This window comes from Ixodes scapularis, unplaced genomic scaffold (genome assembly GCF_016920785.2).
Source record: "Ixodes scapularis isolate PalLabHiFi unplaced genomic scaffold, ASM1692078v2 PGA_scaffold0__279_contigs__length_252992795, whole genome shotgun sequence".
NCBI classification, from domain to species: Eukaryota; Metazoa; Arthropoda; class Arachnida; order Ixodida; family Ixodidae; genus Ixodes; species Ixodes scapularis.
In genome coordinates this window covers 143,575,627-143,595,311 of record NW_024609835.1, presented here as the reverse complement: position 1 = coordinate 143,595,311, position 19,685 = coordinate 143,575,627, and the positions used below count along the sequence as shown (strand labels likewise).

The window sequence follows — 19,685 nt, the reverse complement described above, 5'->3', positions numbered from 1 at the left end:
TATTTGCGACTCTGTGTAGGTGTCAATCAGGCAAAGGCAAACGCTGCCTTGTACCGCAGAGACACAAGGAATTATCTTACACCACTTTTCTTTGCAAATAATGATTTGGCAGCGCTACAGCGATAGTAGATAGTGCTGGCAAAAAAGGGCTGTCATTTGTGGCCCTCGAATTAGGAGGGTCAGCAACAGGCTTATAATAATAATCATCTTTATTTTGGGTATCATCAGTCTTTATCTTGGATGCCCCGTGGTGCACCAAGACAAACAATAAAACCAGCAAACAAAAAAAATCCTAAACACACTTATAAAGTTAACAAACAAATAAATGTAAGATTATCCAAATGGTGACCGTACATTGCAACAGATGCAGATATATAAAGGCGAGGTGGAGCGATGGCATCATATGACTGAATCCGAGAGACGTGAGGTATTGCACAGTGAGCACACATAAAAGCATACGAAATGTCTGGTTACACATGAAGGAACATGAAACAGTTCTGCTCTAGTTTGCCTGTAGTTGTTTAGAAAGGCATCGGTGGACATCTTCACAGACTCCTTCTTTAAATAGGGTGGACATGCCTGCAAGAAGCAGTAACATCATTCCACATCGCATAGGCTGTAATATTTGCTATTACCCATGTGCAATAGGTGTTCGTTGCCCGTAGTAATTACTCTGCATGTGATGTGCAGGAATTTGTGGCTCCCGTGTCGACCAAGGCAATGAATTTGTGAGCCAAATATTAATGTCTTATTATTGTCACTCCCAATAAAAGGAATTTCCTTGCATCTTGTGGAAGTGGTACCTGGGCTCCGGATCATTTGTTTCCTGCAGTATGGCACCCAGGCCCAATCCCATGCCATTCAAGAAAGAAAATCGGGACGGCACGTGCAGTTGCCTGGTAGAAAAACAGCTTTTCTACCAGGCAACTAGAACCCAGTTATCTGGTAGCTGTGATGCTTGGCCGAACAATGCAAACAAAGAAATTGTTAGCTATCTGGGCCAGCAGCCTCTGAAAAGCATTCATTTAAAGATTAGCAGGAAAATAAAAATAAAGTGTTGGTTTCAAACTTTTGGACATAAAAGGAATAGAATACTAACTCCAGACGACTACTACTTATTTCAACCAGCAACAAAATTCATCACTGTCATTGCTGGTTGAAGGAAGCAGTCCACTGTAGTTTCTTTCCATTCTTTGTGTTGGAAAGTTTTTGTATAATCTACTGATATGGCCATACATCCTTCGACAGTAAAACAAATTTTTTTGAAAATGCTGTAAACAAATGCCTCCACAGCGCACTTCCAGCTTGTCGGAGTAATGAACCACGTCTCTGCAAACTGTGGTGTTCTCAATACAATGCTAGTATCAAGCTTAATACTTTGCGACAATGCTCTCGTGTTAAGCTTTTCCTTGTTGCACCAGACACGCGGAGAAGCACTCGTGCTCTCGCTGTAAGTTTTCCCACATCGCACCGGTGCATGTGAAAAGCACCAGCTCTTTTTTGGTAACCTTCTCCACGCTGCGGAGAAAAGCCAGTGCTCTCGCAGTTAGCTTTCTTACGTTGCTCTGGTGCACGCAGAGAAGCACCGGGCATTATTTGTGCAGTGATCAGAAAGGAAAAAAGGGGCCCATGTGCGCTAGCTATTGTTGGGGCAGGATTGATATCAAATGCAGTGTGTTGATGTAACTACTAAGGTATAAGACAAATTGACACCCCACCAAATGTAAGTAAACAACATCAAACTCGATTTGTAATTCAGAACAGTTTATTCACATTATAACAGAAAATTCCGATTCCCTCGAAGCACTTCAGACTCGGAAAGAATCATCGGACTGTGCAGCGCCTAGTTGGTGGTTTCTTCAGAGCCAATTTACACAAGTAGCAACTTGCTCAGTTTTCAAGGGGCCTTGTTTTTGGAGCCTTCTTGTTACCAGATGTGAGGCCCACAAACTTTTTGCTATAAATTCCCCAGCCTCTTAGAAAGACTATGTCGTCAGATTAACAAAACTTTGCTGGAAAAGTCGGAGAATTCTGAAGAGACAACATGGCGCAGTCAATAGGGCACCCTTGATGGTCCAGCCGTCCCACGAGCGGGTCCCTGGCATTGCCTCCTTGTGGTCCTGCTGGATCTTGGCCCTGGCCATCTTCTCCAGGCTGCTCCGTACTTGCTGGCCCATGAACCCAGCGAGGACCTGCACACGGTACTTGACATTAGCACCAAAGCTGATTGTCAGCTGCAGTCACCTCACTCGCTCAAATTGTTAAAGATGTTGCCTTGAAGATTTCACAGAAAAGGTGCTGCGCCTTTAGCTTTACATACAAGGCACCTATGCCAAAACGTCTAACTGGGACCGGTTGGCATCTCGACTGGTTACAACTGGAACTAACTGGTGCCAAGTTGGAATTGGCTGTTATCAATAGGAGTGCAACTGGGACTAGCTGAGGGGTCAACTGGCTTGACTATGCCCAGATGGGGAACGGGTAGGGGTAACTGGGACCAGTTAAGGAGTTAACTGGTTGGAGGGATTCCCAGGGGAAGTTTCAATTGTTTTCCCATTCCCTGTTAGGGTTCACATGCCGTGTCCATTTCGACAAGATGGGGGTGTATTGATCTTTGCTAGTGAAGGAAAAAAAAACTTAAATATATAGATTTACAGAAATGGATAAACCTTTAATTACTAGGTATACATTTATGTATTTAAAAAAATATGTCAAATTTTAATGTACATATCCTTTTATAAATTGCAATATAATTAGTGGCATAAAAAATATTTACTTAAATCAACATTTATGTACATGTATAAAAATGTATTAAACATTGAAGCAAAGACCTGCTCCCTTTTTTTTTTTAAATCGGACCCAGCAGGCCGTTGTGACACGCATGCGGATTAGTTTTGCGCGTTGTCGACAGATGGCACATGTGACGCAGTGAAAAATCACCAATCATGATTTTTAACGATGATGAAGTTGAGAGGCTGAAGGTACAGAATATTACAGTTGAGAAAGCTAGTAAATACAAGTACCTAGGAGTATGGATATGTGATGGTGCAGAATATCTCAGTGAGCATGAAAAGTATATAATAGGTAAGGGCAACAGAAATGCAGCTGTCATGAAAAATAGAGCACTTTGAAATTACAACAGATATGAGGTGGTGAGAGAGATTTGGAAAGGGGTCATGGTGCCTGGCTTGACTTTTGGAAATGCAGTGCTATGCGTGAAATCCGAAGTGCATGCGAGACTAGAAATAAAACAGTGCAGAGTAGGTAGGCTGGCTTTGGGGACACATTGCAAAACACCAAACCAGGGAGCTAGTACAAGGAGACATGGGATGGGCGTCATTTGAGAGCAGGGAAGCGGTGAGCAAGATAGAATTTGAGGATTAGTTGAGGCAAATGGATGGGTGGCAATGGGCACAAAAGGTTTTCAGCTATTTATACATGAGGAGTATAGATACAAACTGGAGACAGTGCACTAGGGAGTTAGGAGGACAGTTTTTAAGGCTATAGTGGACTTAGGAAGAGCAGGTGTCAGTTAAGGCCACAGAAAGAGATTGGTGGCTAGAGAGAATGCAGACAAAGACGGCTCTGGAAAACTATAAATTAAACAAAACAGTTATTGCCAAAGAAAGCATTTATGACCATTCTAGGGGAAGCTCATTGTTGTTTGAGGCGAGGACGGGTGTACTGCAAACCAGAACACACAGAGCGAAGTACCAGGAAATGGATACAGTGTGCACTGCTTGTGGAGAGGAGGACGAGACGGCTGAGCACTTGATACTTGATACGAAGAGAACATAGATTTAATAAAGTCATTGGGTTTTAGAAACAGCGAAGGAACAGTGGATTTCAAGACAGTAGAGATTACCAAGCAAATATTAAGTGAATGGTGGCAGAAGGCGAGAGAAAACTAGGTATTTTCTTATTAACTGATGGCAAGGGTGTTTTATAGCCTCACTTTCTTTGCAGTGCGGAGTGAATATAGCCTTCACCTTTAAATATTCTAAGCTTCAATGGTAAAACAAAATGGCTAGGTGGCGTAAGCTACCGCCCGATCCAAAGGACTCAGCCGGATTCATCCATCCGTCCATCCAGTGGTCGGTAGAGAAGGGAAACCATCGCCAAAGTTAGTGTATTGATAAACGTGTCGTTATGAAAATGTCAAAACCATATCTGCGCTTCCTGCGACCCAACGGTGAACTTCGAGGGCAGAAAGATGCAGTTCAACGACCGGAGGGCAGCCAGGGAGAAACCAGACGGAAGAGAAAACAGCCGCGGAGAGCACAATGGTAAAAATGGCGGAAAGTCTACCCGAACTGGCAGCTGTTGTGACACAAGCAATTGGAATTGTTTGATTGTAAGGTGGGAGCGCAACCGCATCCTATCAGGACTTCACCTGCGCAACGCGGAAACACGGGTGAGCACCTTTCTTCACGCGATGGAGGGAAGCTAGGGACGTCGTCACGGGTGCTAACAGACGCCAGCGGCTAATCTTTCACCTCGCACAAATACTCGCTCTGAAAGGGCGATTCAATCGTCGCAATTAGCTAACGAGGCAACTGAAGCGGTCCTTAGAGCTACGCTGTGCTTCCTTCAATCCGGAAACGTGAACGTCACCGAACCTATTTATTTTCATTCTCGGTTTTTGACAATAAAGACTGGTCAACCTTCCAAGTTGTGCCGTGTTTCGTTGCTGGAGTTGGCACCGTTCTGTCAACCAGTTGAATCCAACCAGTAATTTAGCTCGCCACGTGCGCAGGTCAATTTTCAGTTCCCCTTTTTACGGTGAGCCTTGCAATCGTAGCCGCCCTATATTCGCGCTCTTTAGTGCAGGGACATAACGCACGTGTGCATACCTTGTTGCCGATCCGGTTTGGGTGGACGCCGTCGCGGTGGATCCACTGGTGCCACTCGTCAGCTAGCCCGTCAAGGAACGTGAACCCTTCCCTGCGACACAACTCTCGCAGCAGCGAATTCACCTCTCGGTAACGGTCATTCGAAGCCTCGATCTCTGCAGCGTGACTACGCTGCCATTCCAATGAGCAGAACCTATTCTCCCGTCTCGGAAGAACGGCAGAAAAGGCGATCTGCATCATTGGATTGCGTTCACAGATATGGGCAGCTAGACGACGATATTTGTCGATGTACACGCTGGCACTAATATGGGAATTATTAGTGCCAACCTGTAGGATGACAACATCAAAATCGGGTAGCTTCTCAGACACCTGGGAAAACAAGTGCTCGATTCTAATACCACTAAACGGCGCAACCTCAACAGCCAACCGACTATTCAATGGCAAGTACTTCACCATCGAATCGCCGGCTACCAAAACTCGAGGCACGTTGGGGGTGCGATCAAAGCTAAAATACAAAGAGTAGCACTAGATACGGAAAAATGTATTGCTAAAAAGAACAAGACAATGCTAAACAAAACGCTTCAAAGAGTGCGAAAAATCAGTCAAAATAGCTTGCGTGACCGGAGCCGACAGCAGCGCGGCCAGGACCCGACCACAGAAGACTACAGCGGCAGACGCACATTGCGCACATGGTCGGCCACATGTCATAACAAAGGCAACATCCGGGGCCGGGGATGATACGTTACTTCCGGCGTCGAAGGAGTGATTTCCACACAGCCGTCTTTCCTCCGACGCGACTACGTCACTTCCGGCGTCGGAGGAACGATTTGCACACAGGTCCCACTCCTCCGACGCCCGTCGGAGGAAGCACTTCCTTTTACTTATCATATCTACTTCTCTCACCCAAGTCGAAACCTGAAATATGTTCTACCAAAATTCGCCCCCTTCCACCCGCCTTCACCGCGGAGCTTCGCCTCATTTTTTGACCTGCGTCCCCCTCCGCTCTTCGCTAAACGTCAACACTACCTTCTCCCTTCAACCCTCAGCAACGCCTGAAAAACCCGCGTCTCTGCTTTCGTCGTCACTGCAGAGCTATCGCAGAATCTTCCTAATGGTGCCACCGCGCCAAGGCCGTACTCCGTCCCAGGAGCGAGCGCGGAGGGAACGGCTGGTTTCTGTGGCTCGCGACCGGCGGAGCGCCCACACTGACCTCCAACGACAGGAAGCACGTGCCGTGCGTCCACTGCAACTTGGAGGTCCCGAAGTACGACAGCGCGAGGCGGATGCGCGATACATGGCGACGTACAGCTATCGCTTTTACTTATTTGCACATTGTGGGGCAAAAAGACGCCTTTTTATTTTGCTTCATGTGTATGCCACCAGCTTCCCTATCACTCAGTTTAATACAATGGTATAGCAAACTCTGTGAATGCAATATCTGTCCCAGCAAACAATCTGTCCACGGTTGCTGTTGGTAAGAGTGGAATCGGCCAAGAGTTAAGAATAACTCAAGACTCTAAAAGTAAAGTGCAATGGGCACTGAAAGGTGCGTCCGTATATAATTTCATATGCCCGGTAGCTTTCATCAGACACCTGCTTTCTGGATTCTCCCTGTTTTTAAACTTTTTGAGCGTGCGGATAATGTATTGAAAGCTAGAACAAACATATGTATTCGCACATATGCAAGAGCAGAGAGAATAAAGCAAAACCTATTTATTGCAAATCGCACTATAACTCACTTGGCCTTTATTTGATTTTAATCGATCGTTTAGGCACGTGCACGGGGAATTCCTGATCCAGTGTTACTGAGTAATTCTTGCAGTCTCAATTGAATTAAGGTAGCAATGCAGGCGAGTTGACTCATGACTTAATAAATTAAATGCAGCGCGCAAGAAAGACAGGGACAAAGAGAGAAGCAGAAGCTCAAAATCAGCGCTCTTCCTGTGTGCCTCTGTCTTAATCCCTGTTTTTTGGGCGCTGCATTTAATTTTTTTAAGTCTCTTGATTTTCCAGTTACCCTACGTTCCTTTGGCACGCAAATCTCTTCTGCAGAAATTGCCTGACGCCGTGTTCGCGCTAACAGTGTCCAACAGTCAACATAAAAGCATACATAAAGCTATCTTAGCGCTCTGTTTAATAATTGGTGTCATGAATTTTAATTGTACGGAACCAATATTTTCGTCGATGTGATCAAGAAATGCTTCTAAGTATTTATTACTGTAGAATTATTCATATCTGCTTTTCTAATCAAGCACAGAGAGAAAAGGCGCTGGCTTTTTCTTACAGAAATAAGCATTACCACATTCTTAAAAAAAAAAAAAAAAAAAGCTCGTGTGTTTACTTTCCCGCACAACACAGTCAAGAAGGTAGGAGAAGCTCCTCCCACAAGCGTGATGCGCCCGTTTCAAGTCCCTCCGCAGTCGAAAGAAGAGTTCACTGGAAACGCTCCTTATTCCGCTTCAATGGACAGATATTGGCTACAGAGATCGTTGTAGAAGACACAGCACAGTCGGCACCGACAGCAGACGCCAAGATTTAAAGCACACACACGCACACGCCCGCTTGCGCGCGCACGCACGCACATACGCACGCGCGCACACGCACATACGCACACACACACACACACACAGACACACACACAAAAGAAAGCTCAACATACCGCGATAGTGCCGGCGTGGGTGCACGAATTACAGGGGATATCGTTACCGCACGCTACGCGAGAGCGGAGCTATCGACATCACTGTCGCTTTCTTCTAAATTAGTTTCGGTTGGAAGAAGCCTGCGGAAGTGAAATAATTTGGCGGGTAGTACCTAACTGCTTACATATTTGTTACAGCTTCCGATTGGGGCATACATACCGTAGGTTGGATATCGATTTTGTAAATTCAATATGCCCTCTGCATTCATTATTAAAAAAGTTAAATAAAATAACTCCGTTAATTAGCTACATAATTGCACAAACAACCATTTTTTAGTGGTTGCCAAGTCGGGTAAGCTAATCCAAAAAATGAAACTGTCCTAATGCAACTTCTTTTTTTTTTAATTTTTTTGCAGTTAAACAAACAAAACGCCCTGTATATTATCGCGTAATTTCTTACACTTTGCCACACCCTACCGTTGTCTAAACGCCAAAGCTACGAGCTACCAAATTTAATCAAGGGCCCTTTAGACACCACGTGGGATTTCTCACTGACAAACTATCAATAGGGGTGGCCAAGGGGGCCACACAAAGCTAACGTTTTGTTGTCTCCTATCATTACACCCAATTGAGGGGTGCCGCACATATGCAACGTCACAGTTTTATTGGGTCCATGAGACGTGTGAGCGCGGCCACAGTGGCACTCAATCGTCTCTTACGTCTTTTGGAAATGCTGGCTCCCATCATCCCACACCGAAAAGGCTACAATAAGTTATTTACAGCTTCTTTGCGTATCCCATGTTTCGATATATAACGTGTAAAAATGCAACCTAGCAAATTTGATGGCTATTCAAATACGTAAGTCACCCATTGTAATTTTTTGAACTGTAAGAGCTGCCACAATTCACCCCCCCCCCCCCCGGCCCCTCCACCCCTTTCCCCTTTTTATCTCATACGGAAATCTCCAAATAGCTATGATTGAAGGGATACACTTTACCCTACCCAGAATCTTGCTCGTTATAATTTTGCGTGAAGTATCACATCGTAACAAAGTAATGCCATAAAAAAAAGAAAGCCACTTCAAAATTATACAGAAAGGAATGTAAACTTTGTGTTGACTGCGAAGGGCCATAGAACTGCGGCTAGCCGCAAACACCGCATTTGAGGGGCACAAATGGGAATTTGTCACTTGTAATTATTAAACTGCTTCTAAGGGTGTAGGCCTGTCTTTACTTAGTTAAGCCTGGTAACCAACGTATCCAGATTGTATAAACAAGCTAGAACGCAGACATATCAGTGAAAGGATGATTCTAAGCTCAATTTCCATGAGATAAGCTATTGTGCAGCAGGGTAATACATGATATAATTTCAGGTCCATTGTCTTCCATTTTGTTTTCTCGGAATGGTAAGCTTACCTTTAATTTTTGAAGTTTTTCTATATCTTGCTCTGCAATCTGTTCTTGATCAAGCAGGCAACGTTTCTTGTCCTCTGTGCATATTTTCACAGGTGGTGGCCCAAAAAACAATAAATAAGCAGGAAGAAATAAACGTTTAATGTGGCGAACTTGTGCCAAAAATAAAAGGGTACACAAAGTAGAAGAACAGAGCGCGCGGGCGAGACTGACTCCGCTCGCCTTGCGGAATCCCTTATGTACCCTCGTGGGTTTCTGGATCGTTCGGCGTAGAAGGTTTGACGCGTAGAACATTCCAACACCGAATCAGCAAGACGGTTCTCGAATTCACCAGAACATCAGATTACAGTCTCAACAAAATTGTGTAGCCGCGACCAGGAATCGAACCCTGACCTTGTGCGTGGAAGGCAAGCGCGATAACCGTTAGGCCACGCGCGCGCTGCCTACTTGGGCAGCTTTTTTTTTTTTTTTTTTTATTGCTTGTTTTTGTTCAGGTGACAAACACATTACACATACAATAAAAGGTTAAAACAAAAGCCCCAAAGGCTATTGTACAAACATCAAGCTTATCAAACACATTCACAGACTAGTGATGGACGCCAGCTCCTCAAGAAGCGGCAGAAAGTCCGGGGGTGGCTGCTGAACCTTAAACATTTCTTTCAAAAAACAGATAATTTCAACAAAATACCTGTCTGCGGGACGCACGTCGACGTCTGCGTGTCTTACAGCCATGCGGCAGCGCCACAAGCTATGGAGACCGACCAGCATGATCATGTCATAGGGTACCATGCTGTCTCCTCCATCAACAGGCAAATAACGGATTCCGTGAGGTGTTAACGGTAGGTCCTTTTTAAGGGTCCTTTGAAGGACGTCCCAAAGGAACACTGCGTCCCAACAGTTAAGAAAAACGTGTTCTATCGTCTCTGGCATTTTACGAAGTAAACAGTTTACCGACCATGCAACGGGAATACCTTTTCCCTCTAAAAAAACTTTGACCGGTAGGGTTTCACTGTGTAGTTTGAAGAAAAAAGATTTCGTGAAGGCAGGTACCCTCATTTGCTTGACACGCTTCAAAATATCTTGACCACTTTCCGCACTGTACAAGGACCGGTACAGTGGAGTGGGAAAAAGGGAAAAAATCAAATCTTTGGTCAAACGCTTGCGCGACACACTGGACAGATACTCGAGCGAAAACCGCGTCGCCAAAAACCGATAAGCAGACACAACTTCTTTCAAAAAATCACGTACACCATAACTGGAATGAATATCGGTCGAAACAATAAATTCGGGCAATGCTCTGCATAGCCGCACCTGAATGACCGTACGCAGTAGAGGGTCCTTCTGGTCCCTTAGGAAACAAAACCTATTAACGAGTTGTCTAACAAAAAGATGCGACAGACCCAGCCCCCCATCCTTGACACGCCGGAAAAGATTGGTTCGGCTCGTTCTTTCCCAGGTCGAGCTCCAAATAAACACAGCAAAAACACGGTGTATGCGCTGGATGTTGACCCGCGAATAGTGTAGAACCTGCAGAACGTACCATACCTTCGCAGCTAAAAAGGCGTTGCATACCGAGACACGCGCAAACATTGAAAAGCCCCCCCCCCCCCCCCCCCCCCCCCCCACTTATCCGCCCTTGCGCGCAGCGCTTGAGCTTCTTCATTCCAATACTCCTCGTTGTCGCGGTGTAGTTCAAGTTGAACTCCGAGATACCGCACCGGCGTGTCGGACCACGTGACACGTTCAAAAACAGTGGGCTTGGAGGGCCAATTTCCATGCCAAAACCCCTGACACTTTTGCCAATTCACAGCACTACATGTGTTCTCGCAGAACTTCTCAGTTAGTTCTACGGCTTTCTTCACACTCTCTTAGTCTGTACAAAAAATAGCCACATCATCGGCGTATGCCAAAAACGAACCTCACTGGCTTGTAAATTAAAGCCGCGTATATGCCCACTACGTAACACACTTAAACAATAGGGTTCTAGAAAGATACAAAACAGCAGCGGCGAAAGCGGGCATCCCTGCCGCACAGAGGAAAAAAGGGGGATACGTTCACTCACACTCTTATTCACAACCAGACGGGTGGCACAGTTAAGGTAAGCCATGCGTACCCCATCGCACAGCACTGAACCTAAATTAACATATTCTAAGATGGAAAAAAGAATTTCGTGGGATACACGGTCGAAGGCTTTCTCGAGGTCTATCTGTAGTAGCGCAACCTTTTGTTGGAAATCGTCGCAGCACTCCAAAATGCTTCGCGCTACATGCACGTTTGTAACAATTGTCCTCCCTTTAATACCACACGTCTGGTGAGGACCGACTATAAGGTTGATCCCGCCTTGTAGTCGTTCCGCCAGCACCTTCATCAAAATCTTATAGTCCACATTCGACAGAGTAATCGGGTGGTACGCTCCAACCGAGCGTAGCTTAACTCGATCCTCGCTCTTGGGGATTAAAACAGTATGTGTGGACAAAAAGGACGGGGGTAAGACATTAAGTCGGAACGCCTCGGAGAAAACACGGTGCAAAAAAGGAGCTACTCGATCTTTAAACACTTTATAAAACTCTGCTCCTAAACCATCGGGCCCAGGCGATTTCCCCCTCTTTAAATCGTCTCCCTACTGAAAAAAACCATTTGAAATTCAAACTGGTCGACCCGTTTGAATCAAAACTGTCGATCCGTTTGAATCAAACGTGATTATGGGATACGGGTACCCGTTTGAAACGGTACCCGTTCGAAACGGTACCCATTTGACACGGATGCCCGTTTGATACGGGTGCCCGTTCGACCTGGCACGTGACCACACGTTTGAACGTGCCATTCGGATTCGCTAGCCCTAAATGGGTATCGTCTGGGAGGTTGGTTATTTTAAACTTATTTAAGACTTCCCGAAACTCATAAACGTATTTATAACATGGAGAAAACACGTAGAACAAATGCGCTCGCGTAGGTGCTCGCAAGTGGACAGGAAAACAGACACAAAGGATTGTTTTCAATTCTCCTCGAAGTTTATTACCTCTTCTGACGACAAGTACAAACGTGCAAGCGACCTGTGAAATGTGGGAGGCACTTTAAGCTTTTATACAACTGAGGACATTGCAAAGGAAACAAGAACCGAGACTATACAGCTAGACTTTCGGGGAAATTATTCTCCCGGCTGCCGCATGAATAGGCGCTGCATAATTCTACGGATAACCTGAAAGAGTACGCGTAGAAGAGCGGTCAATCGTTGCCAACACGTATTTTGCAGTGCACTTACCATAATAATAGCGGACTTGACAGATGTAATCCGTGACATTTGTCGTCACGGTCAAAGCAGGACAACCACACAAACACAAAAACGAGAAGGAAGGCTCGTTGAAGTTTCAACACGATGCGGCGCACAAGCTGTCATTTGCCGAACCCAGCCAAACCGCAAGAATTCCTGACTTTGAAGAATCGCTTGTCGCCGATATACGCGTACGACTTTTCGAACATTTGGTGCACATCCCATAGGTTGTCCAGAGACATTCTTATAAGACCGCAGGGAAAAGCGGCAGATCGAAGCAGGCAGGACAAACGAAGTTGCAACGGAAAACAAGCAGACAAAGAAGCAAGCGACTGTGAACGCGCGCGCAGCCGGATCTGGCTATGCTTATCAGTGTGGAGCGTGCCCTACCAACACCTCCTAGAGAAGAAGGCCAGAGCGCTCTGAGAGGTTACGTCACAATGGCGGAGGAAGGAAGTCCATGGCGCAACTACGTGAGAATACGCTATCGACGTGAAAACAATGTCCCTCGACAAGCGGCGCGGTGGTGTTCGTTCATGCGCGTTTATCCGACATTAATATACGTTTTAAAGGCGCAGTCTTGTACAATTTATTATATATATATAATATATACGTATTATACAACGCGCTACCAAGGTTGAGAGTACCAAAATTATATTTATGAGTATTCCCGTAACCGCGGGACTACGTGCAGTTCCGCAGCACCCCACACTTTTTGAAAGGACCGGCTGCGATGCTGCTGATGCCACATGGCTCCGATTCTGGTAAATTTACGTTGTGTGTGAGCTGCTGACTGTCTGAAAAGGAACGCTGAGACATATCAGAAGAGAAGCAAACCGAAAAGAAATCCAGTCGTTGTCGCAGGGAGCGAGCGCACACCAGCAAGAGATGGGTCGACAACGTTAAGCCTTTCGTCGCCGCTGCTCTCGTGTGTGGTACTTTTGAGACTTGTTTCCCGTCGTATTTCTGTCATCACCGTAGTCTCGGGTAGTTTTTTTTTAAGTTCGCTTGATAGTACGGCATTTACGTGCATTCGTGAAACAAGTCCTGCTACGGTTTGAGTGACGTGTGACAACTAGCCAACGAAGGCTCTGGTCGACTAATCGATAGACCTCTCTCTCGACAAAGAGAGGCTTCTTGGAGTTCGTGTTCAAATGTGTTCGTCACGGATATTGTGGGACGTATGGATACGATCGACAGGTGAGAAACAACTTATTTACGGGCTTTCTTGTTCATGTAGGACGCAAGTAAGATGCTGCAATCGTTTTTTTTTAATCGCATGATAAATTGCAATTTTGTTCCTTGTCATTATTCGTATGCAGTTGCGTCGACATTTGTAAATATGCGCGCTAATCTAGTTTTCACAGGAAGATGAAAGTCAAGTTTGTGTGATTATTGAAAGTGAGTTGTTTGTGGTTCTGTGTTTATTTATACTAAAGTTATTTGATTGCCTTTTCCGCGTTTATACTAGAATCTTAACTGTATTAAGGTGATAGTATTATTATATACAAAATAAGTTATGTTTTGTTCTAAGGCAGCTCGAGCCCATAGGGAGAAGTAAATTAGTAGACTGAGTAGTAAGTTTAGTACCCCTGCCACAGGGAAACGTTAATATATTTTCATTCAGTGATATAGGATTTAATCAGCTCGCGGTCTTGAGTGATTATACGAGCGCCGTAAGCGGATTTGTCGACCCTATAATGTCATTCGATCGAAATTACATTAATTTTGCCATGTGGCCGGGGTATGATGCAAGAATTCAGTGACAGCACGCGATAACGTCGCTTACATGATCGTGAGAAACGCTTGTCTTGCCTTGTCCTCGTTGACTATGTCTACCTGATTTTTAACTGTTCTGTTTTGCTGTTTCAAAATCACTGCGTGTCTCGCCATTTTGTCAAAGTATTTCTGTATAAAATATGCATTCCTACAACAATAATTGCATGACTCAATGTTTTCGACTTAAAACAATCACATTTTTCGATAGACGTCTTGTACGCATACCTCGTGCCATTTCGTACCGATTATTTAGCGGTGTAATATTTTGCTCGTGTAATAAAATGTTTTCTAGACCCGTTGCTATGTGCAGCTTTCATTTTAGCTAATATGACACGCGTATGTGACTAAAAACGCGTTACGACGGTCGATCTACGCGCGTTGCATTCGCTTCGACGCGCGCCCCCGATGGCCTTCCTTTGCGACGTCACGAGAAGAGCACTACGGCCTTGTCTTCTAGGAGGTGTTGGCCCTACCAACACCTCCTTGGCCCTACCCTCTCCCTGGTCACGTGACAGAGCCGACCAGAGAGGAGGAAGGGGGCGACGGCGAGGCCAAGGAGCAAGACACCGGGACACCCCTCCCCCCTCCCTCGCAACCCTCTCCTCATGCATTCTAAAAAAAAAAAAAAAAAACCTTGCGGTTGGCTTTTTGTGGCAATGCAGTCAATGCTAGGGGAGAGGGTGCACGGACCGCTGTACACGCGCTTTTCTTCTCTCTTGGAGTTGCCACTGCACGTCGCGTTTGCAGCCTTGGAAAGCAGGCGAAACGCGCGCGTTTCAGCACGCACGCTGGAAGTGGCGTCGGCCATGAGCTCGGCTTGCGCCCGAGCCAAAAAAGCACCCAGCACGAGCTCGTAATTTGACTGCTGCGACGGCGGGCGTACTCTCGCAATGCTCGATGTTCTTGCAGGCACGTGTTCGCGCTAGCTTCGCCGCGTCTTGAAATGAAGTGAAACGGACTCTAGAAGTACATTCTTTCATGCGGTCGCGTCTTCTGCGAGAGAGATTCGAGCTGAATAAGAAAATTGAGGCAAAAAAGATGGACAAAGGTTTAAAGTTCTGTCAAAAATATCGGCTCACCAACGTCGCGCTTTTACGTAAAAAAAAAAAAAAAATGTGTTCGTTTTAGTTGCAGTATAAGCGCACATCAGCGCACTTAAAATATAAATACAATTACTTGCATTACGCGGACGATCTGAAATCAGCCAGCCTTCCGGAAACGTTGGCTGCCACGGCTCAAACAGCTAGGCGTGCCCAGGAGGCCGATCTGTACGTTCAATATCAAACGGGCTCCCGAGAGCCGTTTGATTAAACCGGTACAGTTTGACGGTCCGATCACCCGCTTGTGCAACATGTTCACCGGTTTGAGCAAACGTGCGACAACTTTGCCCAAACGAGTCGCCCATTTGCCCCGACGAGTGACCCGTTTGCCAAAGAAGTGACCAGTTTGCCCAAGTAGGTGACCGTTATGGCTCATACGGGCGACCCCTTTGAGCCATACGGGCGACCCCTTTGGCAAACTGGTGACCGGTATGGCTAAACTGTTACCGGTATGGACCCGTTTGTTTTCATACAGGCGCCAAATGGTTTTTTTCAGTAGTGTATTGCCTTTTCGACTTCACCTAACGTGATAGGCTGTTCTAGCCTTTCCTTAAGCTCGTCTGCCAGCTTCGGCATTAACGGTAAAAAAAAAAAAAAAAAACTTTGAAAATCGTCTATCTTGGGTGCGCAATAACTAAAAAGGCCTTTGTAATGCTCTACGAACGCGTTTTCTACGCTTTCCTTGTCACTCGACAACGTACCCCGATAAAGAATTTCGCTTATCTCGTTCTTGGCGGCATATCTTCGTTCAATGCCAACTGCTCTTTTGGTGGGAATCTCCCCATCCGATATGCGTTTCAGACGCGCCCGTACAACAGCCCCCTGATACTGATCAGTATCTAGCGCATCTAGACGTTTCTTTAGACTGATAATGTCGTCAGTGAAAAGCCCAGGCGATAAACATTCTTCGTGTAATAACTCTTTCAGCAGGCCATCTAGTTCCTGCTTTACCTTTTTCTGCTCGTGTTTCAAAATACTTGAGCGTTCAAGCGCTGTCATTTTTACATCCTGTTTAAATAGTTCCCACTTTACACCAAAATCGTTCCCCTCGGCCCTTGCCAACTTGTCTAGAGTTTGGCGAACTGAATTCACGAAGTAATCATCGCTAAGGAGCTTAGTATTACATTTCCAAAGATTCCAATCAAACTTTTTTGGCTTCTCCTTTGATGAACATAGCATAAAAGAAACGAGGCGGTGGTCGCTAAATGACACGTGATCAACAGTATACTTTTTACACACTCTCAGCAATTCAAAAGAAACATACACTCGTCAAGGCGAGCGTGACTTGCTCCTTGTAAGTGTGTAAAGAGCAGAAACCCTCCACCAGACACGCAGTTGGCAACGTCTTCTAGGCCGTAGCGTTCGACCATTCACCCCAAAAGTAAAGCACTTTCATCATGAAATCTCCTGCTGTTCGCCCGATCACGAGGAGCGCACACACAATTAAAGTCCCCTAGCAAAATGACACGCCGATCCGTCCGAACATATTTCTCAAAACTCTCAAAAAAAGCCCACTCTTTCATCGATTCTGTTCGGTGCGTAAATGCAAAGAACACGGAAAAGGTTACAAGAAAAAGAAAAATCACAGAGGACAAAGCGTCCCGACTCATCGCTAATAACCTGCTCTACAATAAACAAACCCTTCCGCAAAAACAAAAGACACCCGCCAGACGTTCCAACCGCGTGGCTTACACAAACGTCGTAACGCGACTCAAACATCCGCACCATGCTCTCAGTCTGTCCTTCGCCTTCCATCTTTGACTCTTGAACCGCCACAATATCGAGGTCGTACTCAATAAAGAGGCGGCTCAGTTGGCACTGCCGGCGCCGGGAACATAGTCCCCGTACGTTTAAAGTGCCCACGCGCAAAGACTTTTCTAGCATGCTTAAATTCTAGGTAGGACCAACCGGAAAGTGCTGCCTTTAGTAAAAGAAAACCGTGCGAAGAAACCTTTTACAACAGTAGTGAAGGCCTTGACCACTCACTTCAATTGCTGCTCCCTGCGCTGGCGAGACCTCGACCGTTCACGGCTAAGTCCCCCGTTGCCAACCCACTCGCGCTCGAGGCGTCGCAGTTCCCTGTCGGCGATCTTGGAGCTTACGCCTTCGTGCCGTCGCCTCGCCGCTCCGGTCTCTGCGTCCCTGAGCCTGACGTCGACGCTACCTTCGCCCTCCTCGGGCTTGCCGCCGTCGTCACCCTTGACCTTGACTTCGTCATGAACTTTCGTCCCGACGTCTTCGTCGACATGGTTCTTGCCGTCATCGTTCCCCGGCACGGCGGTTGCCGCTGGGACGACTGGAGAGTCCGTCACCTTTTCGGACCCGAGCTCTTCGACTACCTCGGGGGCCGCTTTGTCTTTTGATGCCCCGGGCGAAGGTCTTGGTTTCGCCTCATCACGGACTCCGCCGTTCTCTGCGGGCCCGCCCTGGGTTTGCTGGTCTGTCGGCGTCGTCGCTGTTGCTGCTCTCTCGGCCTCGAACACGTCCATGCACTCTGTGTCGTCCGACGCCACGGCGATGTTGTTGCCAGTGACGCGGGCGTACGTCTTCACGCACGACGAGGCCTCGTGTCCGAAGGCCTGGCACTGGTTACACCGGGGCACCCTGCAGTCTCGAAGTATGTGCCCCGCTCGGTGGCAACGGAGGCAGATCGGCGCACGACCAGGGACGACGACCAGGACATTCCCCCCGCAGATCCGCAGCTGGTGTGGGAGGCTTTCCAGGGAAACGCCCTCCTTCAGCATCATCCGCACCACCAACGTGGTGGACTCAACGTCGACAAAGCCTGGCACTTTCCACTTTTCTCGGATAATTTCTTTGACCGAGCCGAAGGGCTCGAAGGCACGACGCACCGTGTCCGCTGGGACGTCGAACGTGACCCAGTGGAGCTTGATGCGCAGCTCCCTCCGACTCGGGTCTACGAGAAGGCAAAAGCGGCCTTTTACTTGCAGGTTGCCGGCTTCCAGAAGCTTGGTCTTTGCTTCCAGCGAGTGAAGCTTCAGCAGCCAGACGTGGCTCATCTGGAAGGCCCCCAGACCAGCCACGCCCGGCAAAACTCCCACCTTGTCCAACGGTTCACGGAAGTCTTCAATCCGGTAAGGTCTTCCTTGAAGATCAGCGTGAACAATCACGCTGAGCTTAGCAGCATCTCCGGTGGGCAGAGCAGGCAAAAGTACACGGTAATCGATCGTTTGGCAGAAAAGAACCATTCGTTTCACCGCGGCCGATAACGGCCGCCGCCTCTTTCGGGGAGCGATTCATTGCGCCGTCCGCTCTGGCTGGAAGCCGGAAGTGGAATCCCGCCTACTTGGGCAGCTGCGCGCGCGGCATTACTCCCCCCTTTAAAAAGTGCATCGTCCCGATGCAACCCAAAAACAAAACAAAGCAAATAAAAAGAACGGTAAACTGAAGAATCATTTGGAACACATAAGGTCCGCAGTCCTATCGGGCGTAGTACGGCTTCAGTCGCACGACGTGGACGACTTCCGGTCGTGGAGGGCGGCGTGACGAAGTCCGTGTTCCGTCGGGCATCACCTCGTAGTTCAGATCCCCGAGTCGACGAAGCAATTTGTAGGGTCCAAAGTGCCGTTTCAGCAGCTTCTCACTGAGGCCGCGGCGACGGATGGGCGTCCACACCCACACCCTGTCTCCGGGCTGGAAGTGAACGTCCCGGCAACGAAGGTTGTAGCCGCCCGCTTCGACGCGTTGCTGGTCTTGAATCATGAGTCGGGCCAGCTGGCGGACTTCTTCGGCGCGTTGAGCAACCGCCTGGGCGTCGTCGCTCTCATTGTCAGATGGCTCATAGGTCAGCATTGCGTCCAGCATGGTCGTTACCTTTCGACCATGTACCAGCTGGAAAGGGGTGAATCCAGCGGTGTACTGAACCGCCGCATTGTAGGCGAACGTGACGTAGGGCAACACCTCGTCCCACGTCTTGTGCTCTACGTCGACGTACATAGAGATCATATCGGCGATTGTCTTGTTGAGTCGCTCGGTCAGCCCCTTGGTCTGCGGGTGGTATGCAGTGGCTCGACGATGGCCGGTGCCACTGAGACGAAGAATCTCTTGCGTCAGCTGGGCCATGAACGAAGATCCACGGTCTGTGATGAGGACTTCAGGGGCGCCGTGCCGGAGGACAATGGAATCGATGAAAAACTTGGCGACTTCAACAGCCGTGCCTGCTGGAAGGGCTTTCGTCTCGGCGTACCGTGTGAGATAGTCGGTGGCGACGATAATCCAGCGGTTTCCCGACGTTGACGGCGGGAAAGGGCCAAGTAAATCCATTTCGATCTGCTGGAACGGCATAGACGGGGGAGAAATCGGATGCAGAAGCCTTGACGGCTTCGCCGGCGGTTTCTTGCGTCGCTGACACTCGTGGCATGATCGAATGTATAGGTGAACGGTCTTCGGTAGCCTCGGCCAGTAGTACTTTTCCCGAATCCTGGCGAGCGTCCTGCCCTAGCCAAGGTGTCCAGCCGTTGGGTCGTCATGGCATCCTTGGAATATTTCGTCTCGAAGGTTGGCAGGAAGAACCAACAGCCATGCTGTGTTGTTGTTGACGAAGTTCTCCTTGTACAGCACCCTTTGCCGCATGGAGAATGTATGCAGGATTCTTAAGAAAGCACGGGGAAC

The 19,685-nt window shown here is 47.5% G+C and overlaps 2 protein-coding genes across 2 annotated transcripts; both read right to left on the bottom strand.

The window, feature by feature from the left end:
• Window positions 1-1,802: 1,802 nt before the first annotated feature.
• LOC115322844 lies at window positions 1,803-5,128 on the bottom strand. Its single transcript, XM_040217161.3, has 2 exons — window positions 4,854-5,128; window positions 1,803-2,192 (listed from the first exon to the last, which is right to left on the bottom strand). The coding sequence occupies exons 1-2, from the start codon at window positions 5,091-5,093 to the stop codon at window positions 1,986-1,988; spliced, it is 447 nt and encodes a 148-aa protein (XP_040073095.2). The 5' UTR covers window positions 5,094-5,128; the 3' UTR covers window positions 1,803-1,985.
• Window positions 5,129-16,779: 11,651 nt separating this feature from the next.
• Window positions 16,780-18,205, bottom strand: LOC121833266 (the record flags this gene model as incomplete). The annotated part of the gene is made up of 1 exon (XM_042286409.1): window positions 16,780-18,205. A coding segment is annotated over one exon (1,170 nt), but the record flags the coding sequence as incomplete, so codon positions are not given.
• Window positions 18,206-19,685: the final 1,480 nt, after the last annotated feature.

Coding starts and splice junctions, on each gene's coding strand:
- LOC115322844 (XM_040217161.3), bottom strand. CDS start 5,093: ATGATGCAGATCGCCTTTTCTGCCGTTCTTCCGAGACGGGAGAATAGG. Junction 2,193..4,853: donor CAAACCGGATCGGCAACAAG/GTATGCACACGT, acceptor TACCGTGTGCAG/GTCCTCGCTGGGTTCATGGG.